Genomic DNA, 10,087 nt, shown 5'->3' with positions numbered 1-10,087 from the left:
GTATAGTCATCTGTTATGCTGTCTAAAGAAGGTATTTGAAATGAAAAAATCATTCATTTTGTAGAATTCTATCATGCGTTCCCCAGCATCATTTCTATCACCAAGGCCATATTTTCCAACTACTGATCTTTGCTCCCAACCTTTACATTCCAATCACCGGTAATGATCAATATATCTTGATTGCATGCTTGATCAATATCAGATTGAAGAAGCTGCTAGAATTCTTCTATTTTATCCTCACTGGCTTTAGTGGTTGGTGCATAAATTTGAATAATAGTGGTATCAACTTGGCTTCCCTGTAGGTGCATAGATATTATCCTATCACAGACAGCATTGTACCTCATGACTGATCTGGTTATGTTCTTTTTGATGAGAAATGCAACACCATTCCTCTTCAATTTGTCATTTCTGGCATAGTAAACCATGTGGTCATCAGATTCAAAATGGCCAATACCAGTACATTTCAGCTTACTAATGCCTACGATATCAATGTTTATTTGCTCCATTTCATTTTTTACAACTTCCAATTTTCCCAGTTGTTTCTCTTTATTTTGAGTTGTGTCCCATCAGCAAATGAAGGTCCTGAGAGTTTTTTGTTTTTGTTTTTCCCACGGGCTCTACCCCATTCGCATCATAAGGTCAACTCTACTTTGAGGAGGCAGCTCTTCCCCAGTTACATTTTGAGTGCCTTCCAACCTGAGGGGCTCATTTTCTGGCACTATATCTGACAGTGTTTCTCTGCTATTCAGAAGGTTTCAGTGACTAAATATACAGAAGTAGTTTGTCACTCCTTCTTTCTTCATCTGGAAGCTCATCTGAAACCTGTGTACCTGGGTCACCCTTCTGGGATTTAAAATACCAGTGGCATAGCTTTCAGAATCTTAGCAACTCACAAGCCACCACAGTACAACTTAAGGGATACTGGTCTATAATTTTATTTCTTAGTGATGTCCTTCCCTTGTTTTGGTATAAGTATTATGCTTGCGTCATAGAATGTATTAGGAAGTTTTCCATCCTCTTTTATATTCTGGAATAATGTAAGTAGAATTGGTGACAGTTCTTCATTGAATGTTTGTAAAACTCTCCAATTAAGTCATCTGGACCTGGACTTTTTTTTGTTTGGAAGTTTTTGATGAACTGCTCATTTTATTCCTTTGTGATGTTGTTGTTGTTATGTGCCTTGGAATCAGTTTCAACTCATAGCGACCCTGAATAGGGTTTCCAAGGCTGCAAATCTTTATGGAAGCAGAAAGCCTCATATTTCTCCCACAGAACAGCTGGTTGTTTCGAACTGCTGACCCTGAGGTTAGCAGCCCGATTCATAAGCACTACACTACCAGAGCTCCTTTCCTTTGTGATAGGTCTGTTCAAGTTTTTTACTTCACTCTGAGTAAGTTTATGTAGGTGGTGCTTTTCTAAAAATGTATCTATCCATCTCCTCTAGATTTTGACATTTTTTGGAGTACAACTCTTCATAATATTCTGTCATTATCCTTTATATTTCCATTGGTTCTGTTGTGGCATCACACTTGTGATTTCTCATTCGTGTTATTTATGTCTTCTCCCTCTTTTCTTTTGTTAGATTCGCAAATGGTTTGTCAGTTTTATTAATTCTTTCAAAGAACCAGTTTCTTGTCCTGTTGATTCTTTGTATAGATTTTTCTTTTTTCTTTCTTGTTTATTTCTGATCTAATCTTTATTATTTCCTTTCCTCTGTTGACTGTAGGTTTACTTTGCTGGTCTGTGTCCAGTTGTTGGAAATGTTGTGTTAGTGTGTTTGTTGCAGACCGTGTAAGACGGGTCAGAGGTTCAAGGCCCTATAGGCCCGAGTGTAACAAATGAAGCCACTTGGCAGTTAATAGCAAATTGTTTTTCATCAAATTGTTTAGTCATATTTATTTAATTCCAAACATGAGCCCTGGATGTCCACAGAGAAATGCAATATTCCCCTAAGTTTCTAAGTTCAAGATTTTCTCCCTAGAACCAAGGCAGTAAAACTTCCTCAGAGGACGAACAAGGACAGGTTTACTGGGATTAAGCAGGGAGGCTCTGGAGAGGAACTGCCCGGGGTATATTCGCTTGGGGTGGAGCTGTAAATTCTGGGAATACGGGATTAAGGACAATGGGGACAATACCCTCAGACCACCCTGGGTTCAATCAGTTTGATCCAAGTGAAGGTTAAACCCAGTAAGGAAGAAAGGAATATTGGTTTAAGTAAGGTTTACTGGCTTAACTTATCTTAAAGATTGTCTTGTCTGAATAATACCATTCTTCTTCTGTAAAGATCCCTCCCCGCTTGGTGTGAAGCTCCTCCCCTGAATAAAGCAGAGGCCCAAGCCTCCCCAGGCGTGCATTACTGGTTGGAAGGCATGGAGTAAAGATTGCAGTGCATTAAGGGTTGGAAGGCATGCAGTAAAGATTGCAGGGCAGTGAGTCGCTGCCTGCAGAGGCCATGATGCCTGTAGTCCCAAGCCTGCCCACCAGTGATGTATCAACCCTGGCTTTGGGGTGCCTCATTGTCTCCCTTCTTCTGTTTGTCTGTGTATTCTTTTGCTATCCCTATCGCCGCTGGATCTCCCCTCCTCGTGAACCAAACACTCGTGACAACTATGTCGAGGGCAAACCCTGGCATGTGTTGATATTGGTTCTTTCTTCTTTTTCGATTTGTGCATTTATTGCAATAAATTGTCCTCTCGACACTGTTTTTGCCATGTCCCAAACATATTGGTATGTTGTATTTTCATTCTCATTTGTTTCTAGGAACTTTGTGAATTCACGTTTTATTTCTTCTACTACCCAGTAGCTTTTCAGCAGGGTGTTACTCAGTTTATCATGTATTTGACTTTATTTCTTTGGTCTTCCTATTGTTGATTTCTAATTTGATAGCATTGTGGTCTGAGAAGATGCTTTGTAGTATTTTGATATTTCCAAATTTATGGAGACTTGTTTTGTGGCCTAACACATGGTCCATTCTGGAGCATGTTCCATGTGCATTGGAAAAGAATGTGTATTGTGCTATTGTTGAGTTGAATGTTCTGTACACATCTAAGAGTTCAGTTGGCTGATTGTGGTGTTTATGTCCTCTGTGTTTTTGTTGAGTTTCTTTGTGGTTGTTTTGTCCTTTTTCAAAAGTGGCATATTAAAATCTTCCACTATTATTGTAGATTTGTGTATTTATTTCTTCAAATCTATTAGAGTTTGATTAATATATTTTGGAGCTCTTTTATTGGGAGTATAGATATTTATTATAGTTATGTCATCTTTTTCAAGTGTCCTTTTAATCATGACATAATGTCCATCTTTATCTATTATGCCTTAAAGTTTATTTTACCAGAAATTAGTTTTGCTATTCCTGCTCATTTTGTCAGCACACCTCCATTCTGGTGACTAGAGGGGCTGTCTGAGTGAGTGGACACCCCACCACCCCCAGAAGATTCCACTACGCATGTGCACAGATCTGCTCAGCAAAATTTAAAGGAAAGGTTCTGCTTAAAACCAAATGGCAGTGCAAAATGGCCACAGGCAGCTCCAATCTGTTAATCACTAGGAAAAAGCCTGAACAGGGGTTGTGGAGTGGGAGAGAGACAGACTAAAAAGGAAACAGACTGAAAATTAAATCCTGAGTTTAAATCATAAGGTTTGTCAGTGACATCTTGAAATTTCTCAGGTGTTCTTGAAGACAATAAGCTAAGAGAGGGACTTTAAAGTCATACTCATATTTTGCTACGGATTTTTTTTTTTCCTTTTCTCCTTTCTGCAATTATAGGCTATGTTACCCAAGCTGGGGTTTTTGTTTTTTTGTTTTTGCTGTTGCTGTGCTGTTTTTTGGTCCCCCCTTTACTTTTAGGGAGTTCTTTCTCTCCCTACATTACTCAAGAAGCGACAGCAACCATGGTCATATAGTCAAGCTATAATCACACTCTATAAAATTCCACCATCCAGGCAAGAGTCAATACCAGCTGCTAAACACCAGGTAGGCAGCCAACACCTGCTAGTTACTCATATTTGAGTAATAAGAAGAGTGAAAAGGGAAGCCCATCTCCTGATCACATCTTCCTGGAGGCAATCAGAAAGCATAATAAAACAACAACATACATTTATCTAATTATTACCCCTTTATTCAACCCCTTTTTCTCTTCTTTTCCCTCTTCTCTCTTTCTTTCTCAATCCTTGTGTCTCATTCAGAAATTGGATGTCCACATGGGTCCCTCCCTTTGGTGCCATCGTCATTTTGACTTCTCTTACTTACTGCTTTCTCATGGAAATCTCCCCTTAACCTTCTCTAGTTGTTGTCATAGGAAATTGCAAATTTGGTTAATATCACCTGTATTTCTCTACATCCTCTCCTTACCCCTACTTCTGAAAAAGCACCATGTCTTTGTCAATGAATAAAGAAATGGTATTACCTCTCTGCCAAAAACAAAGCAAAACAAAATTTGAACCAATCACTCCTCACACAGTAGTCTCTAATCAACTAAGTTCCATAATTCTTTGCAATTGTCACACAGACAGAACTCAGACACCATACTCACAGTAATGCCGATCCTTGGTTCCAGTTCCTCAAAGGCTCCCTAGTTCACTCAAGAATCTGTAAACTCATCTCAAAGTCCTTAGAATGGCCTCCTACAGAGTCCTACATGATTATCTCTTTTTTCCTTATCCCACTAATATAATCTTTTATAACTGTCTACCTCCTCTTTATAAGCATAGGCATGCTTATAGGCATACCATAGGTCCTTATGACCATGGGACTAGCTGGAATGCACTTCCTCAGATATTCACAACTAATTCCCTTGACTCCTTTGATCAAATGCCCTATGTCAATAAAGCCTAGTAAACTCCCCTATTTTAAATGGAAATTTGTACCATTCCTCCTCCTCAGCATACTCAATACTCCTTTATCTGCTCCAATTTAATGCTCTCTGATATAATTTGCTTCTGATTATTGTCTGTCTTTCCTTATTAGAATGAAAGATACATGGGGTAGATATTAAGATTGTCTGTTTAGTTCACTGAAGTGTTCTAAGTATCTAAATGGAAATGGACACATAGTAGGTGCTCAGTAAATGTGTTTGAAGGAATGAACTTTGATTGTGCTATATTAAAATTATATTCCTCATCCACCTACTCACAAGCTAACTGTGAACTATTGAAAGGCAAGGATTTATTCCTTTATATCTATTTACAATATCTGGTATAGTTCCTGAAAATAGTGTGTTCATAGTAAATGTTTGCTGAAAGCATGTAAGTCCATGCCAAACCAGACCATGAGTGCAAAGCTGTTATTTTCTTACTGAAGAAGCTTCTCTATAAACTATCACAGCATCTGAGATCTTCAGCAATGAAGAACCTAACATGGACCAATGTGGTGAATACTTGTCCTGCATAATCATTTCAGAACATGAGAATTTAACATTGCCTCTATACAGGGTCGCTATGGGTTGGAATCGACTCGACGGCACTTAAGAACAACAACAACAACAACAACAACAACAAGAATCCTGGTAGTATAGTGGTTACAAATCAGGATGTGAACCACAAGGTCAGCAGTTCAAAACTACCAGCTGTTCTGTGGGAGAAAGATGAGCCTTTCTGCTCCCAAAAAGATTTACAGCTTTGGAATCCCTGTACAGGGTAGCTATGAGTCGGAACCAACTCCACGGTGCATAACCAACCAGAGTCCTGGTATGGTGCTATGGGTTAATGTGCTGGACTGCAAGGCCATTTTGAACCACAAGATTAGTGCGTCAAGTTCACCAGGCTTGTAGACCCTGTACAGGGTTGCTATGAGTTGAAACTGACTCAACGGCACTTAACAACAAAAACAGTGACATATGGCCTGGTGTGTCACTGCAGGATAGTGGGCTGGACTACAAAGTTAGAAATGCAAGGTCAGTGATTCAAACTCATCAGCTGCCCCTTGGAAAACCTATACATGATCACTGTGAGTTGGAACAGACTCAATGACACTTAACAACAACAATAAATGATAGACTAATCAACCAACCAGTTGCCATGATGTCAAATCTGACTCAAGGTGATCCATATGTGTCAGAGTAGAACTGTACTGCATTCTATATTTAAAGTGTGAACATTGTAGACTTGAAAAAGAATACTTTCCTTCTGTGATTTCTCTTTTTCTTTCCTTTCTCAGAGCTCTTCCTGCCATGATGCAGTGGGTCCGTACACAGAAGCCTGGAGAAAGTGGCATCAATATTGTCACTGCCGATTTTGTAGAACTTGGTGATTTTATCAGCACTGTCATAAAGCTCAACTATATCTTCGATGAAGGAGAAGCCAACACTTGATAGCACCATTAGGAGTGCTCATGAATAAAATGAAGACGATTCATTGTATTAGACACATTATCTATAAACACACTGATCTTCCTATTCCACTAAGTCTCTGAGGGATTTAGGACTGCTAGTGGGTGGGGAAAGGGGGAAGTCATTTTTTGTGGCTATATCATAACATGCAGTACTTTAAATATTTAAGTTCTCATTTGGTGAGCAAAATCTACTTCTAGTGTTAGGGATTTTAAAAAGAGCAGTGAATTTTGATTTTCAAAATTAGTCTTTGTCACGTATAACTCATGAGTGTTTACTTGATTGTATTTTCCAGTTTCAACCTAGGTCTCCTATACTGTCTGTATTAAAACTGTATTGAAGTTTTCCACTCCCTCTATTGCTTGCTCTTTTTAATCACATGTTGTATGGGACTCGAAACAGTAGAATACCTGCTATAAAGTGTATTGCATTTTTGTGCTCTAGTTTATTTGCTTTGTGAGACTTAGTAGAATACTCTGTAGTCATCTGTAACTGAACAGTCATAGCCTAACTTTTGGTCTTAGGAAATATTCATCAAATCAGTTTCCCTGAACCAGTAATATTTGAGGCCATGATCACTAATTTTTTGTGTGTGTTACATGAAAAGAAGAGTGTTTAACAGTACTTATATTTAAGGCAGCTATAAATAGAAAGTAAAAACTTATTTGGGTGAAGTATTAGTGCCAACTCCATAGTGAAAAATAAAAAATAGTGGCAGAGGGGAGACGGATGTCCATTTCAAGAATCTCTTAAATAGTATTGCCCTGCAAATGCAAAATACATTTGATAAATTATAGCAAGTGAGCTAAAATCAGAAAACTCTGAAGAGAATTTTTGCCAAAGCCTCCAACAATTATCTTGATTTAAAAAAGGAGAGAGGAAGAAAGAGAGAGAAGTAAAGAAAGATTGAAATGAAAGAATGTGCAATCTCTCCTACCAAATTGGAATTTTCAAATGTATATTTTTGGAGATAGTCAGATTTGGCAAAACATTTTCTGATAAGCTTTGATTTGAGTTATTAGTTATTAGCTTGAAGGGATAAAGGAAGAAGGACAGAAAAGAAAAAAAAAGAAGAGAGAGTTAGAGTCAGGTTTCTGTAACTACGTTTATAAAATCATAAGGATGCATGAAGCATTTTTAAGGTCTTCTTGAAATACGTGTGGAACTCATTGAATATTGGCAGTGACTCATCACTTCTGAGTTCCATCCTGACTAAGGGGCAGGATTAAAGCAGAGGTAAAATTTGATAGGAAGTTTCTGTGGCCTGACATTTGATAGTCCAGGCCTACAGAGGAAAACAATGATGACACCACTTTGAGTGTTGTTTTCTCCTTGGTCTCTTTGTGATTTTGACAACTCTAAAATAATCTACAAAACAGCACAATAGGCTTTGCTTTTGTGCTTCATAAAAGTGTTTGTTGTGAGGCACAAAAGCAAAGGTTTGATGAAAATCTATAAAAATTTGTGATAATGTTATAATTACGTATCATTTTATTTTCTTATTTAGAAATCAACACATTTCCATAGTTTTGCTACACAACACAGTCTGTGCAAAATGGGACCATAGAGAAATTAAAGCATGCCATCAGTTTTTTAATTAATTTTACTATATAACGTAGGTTTTAATCTCTTAACCCTAGGTAAAGTAGTTGATTTCAAGATTATAAATATGCATTATCAAAAATAGCATTTATTGGCAACTGCAGGAGGGATAGAATTTTTTATATTAAAATAATATTTTATGACAAGAAGTATATAGAAATATGTGATAGACCAAATAACATATCTATGAACATCAGCTATATGTAGATGTCTCACCATACACGTTATAACAAAATATACCCATTCTTGTGCAGGTAGAGATCTACAAATACTCAGAAACACAGACTCAATTCTTTTAAAATGAAAATATCAGTAACATTCATTAAATTTTAAGATTGAAGCGCTTAAAAGTGTGTGTAAAAGAGTGATACGACCTTTAAAGCAGAGTGGCTGATTATATTCCAATATTTTTTGTAAAATATTCTAGCTTGGAACTTCATTTACAAAATAAGATTCTTTTCTTTTACCCTCTTTTTCTCCCCTTGCAGTTTTATTGTCTTTCTATCACTTTTATCTACTTTATATGTGAAACTGAACATATGTCCTTTTTAAAAGAATTATAGATTATTAACATATATGTTCTGTAAACTTGCTTTGGGGGAAGCTTTTCTCTCTAATTTAATATTCATTATTCATGCCTCAGGAGGCTTTTTAGCCAAGCACACTTGTAATGACATAATGATTTAGCTTTATAAATATGACAGAAAACGCATCTTTCAATGTACTAATGAAAAATGAATAAAATATAGAGGTAACTATGTGGTATTTTCTTGATCTTAGATGTTTTCTTATGATATCTGCTGGCAATTAATTTTGTCATATTTGTCATTTGGGTGCTGAAAAAAACTAACATGCTGAATCATTAGACTGTGTAATTTCTTAACTGGGGGAAAACGTTTTGTTGCTGTTAAGGATATGCACACAGAACTTTTGTTAGATACAGACAAACATTTCAAACCAATGTTATTATTTCCATGTGGGTAGATAGTAACTTTGTGGAAATGAAAGTCAATGGACTTGCCTTAATTTCTAAAGGAGATAGAAGAGATAAGAGGTAAGCCACGGTCGTCTAGCTAGTGTGGAAGAGCATTCACTAGGAAGAATTCCATAAGAAGGGTAATGAGAGAGGGTGCCTTTGGCTGGCCTTTGTCCATTGGCCCTGCCCAAGAGTACTCTTGGGAGGTTGATACAGCTTAATTAAAGGGATGGTGGAGGGGACACACAATTAGAGCATACCTTTAGTCTAGGTTCCCTTTATCTTAGCTCTCTGGAGATCTAGGAACACAAGGGCTAAAAATAGACCCCAAGATAGTAGGAGAAACATCTTGGTGCACTACTTGTTTTACTTTTTTTCTCAAGACTTTATGTCACAAGTCCTAAAAGGCAAAAAACAAAACAAAACAGCAGAATAAAATTCAACTTCTACTCAATCTATAGAAGAAAATCAAAGAGTGTGTGGAATGAGAAAAATCTGCAAAAAGCATTACTTTTAGTTTTGCTTTCCTGTTTGTAATATTAAGGGGCTCTAATGGCATAATGGTTAAAGCAGTCAGCTGCTAACTGAAGGTTGATGGTTCGAACCCACCAATTGCTATATGGGAGAAAGATGTAGCAGTCTACTTCTGTAAATATTTACAGCAATGGAAAACCTATGCAGCAGTTCTAGTCCATTCTATAGGGTCATTATGAATTAGAATCAACTTGATGGCAGTCGGCTTGGTTTTGGTTCTAGGTATGTAATTTTGAAGAACCCATATGGCAAATACTCCTCCTGCCATAATCATTTGTGTCTCCCTTATTACTACATACTCATGTGAATGCAAAGAATGAGGAGGCATCTTTCAAAAGCCTTAGGATATTCTGTATTATGACCTCAATATTCACTTTCAGCCATACTAGGGAAATTCGCTTTTCATGGAGTGCCACCTAATAGTGAATGTATTAGAGCAAAAAAATGTTTGGCATGTAAGTGTGTGTATATGTATGCACATACACACAAACACATTGCATACACATCTCACACACATTATGCACATAAGCACACAAATATTACTCATGTCAAAATTTCACCCCAATCCTTCAAACTCATATTACTACCATCCTAAATCTTAAAATTTGTATCTCCTACATTAGTAGGCATAAAGGCATTTCAAAACTTA

At 37.1% G+C, this 10,087-nt stretch overlaps 1 protein-coding gene across 1 annotated transcript in view; it reads left to right on the top strand.

Annotated features, from left to right (window-relative positions):
• PLCXD3 (phosphatidylinositol-specific phospholipase C, X domain containing 3) overlaps positions 1-6,308 on the top strand; it is a 314,345-nt gene extending 308,037 nt beyond the window's left edge. The window contains exon 3 of the mRNA XM_006875401.1: positions 6,155-6,308. Coding sequence (XP_006875463.1) covers positions 6,155-6,308 — 154 coding nt within the window. The remainder of the gene's footprint in view (positions 1-6,154) is intronic.
• The last annotated feature ends 3,779 nt before the right edge of the window (positions 6,309-10,087 follow it).

Source organism: Chrysochloris asiatica, unplaced genomic scaffold (genome assembly GCF_000296735.1).
Source record: "Chrysochloris asiatica unplaced genomic scaffold, ChrAsi1.0 scaffold00325, whole genome shotgun sequence".
Classification (NCBI taxonomy): domain Eukaryota; kingdom Metazoa; phylum Chordata; class Mammalia; order Afrosoricida; family Chrysochloridae; genus Chrysochloris; species Chrysochloris asiatica.
This window is presented reverse-complemented; position numbering and strand designations above follow the sequence as displayed.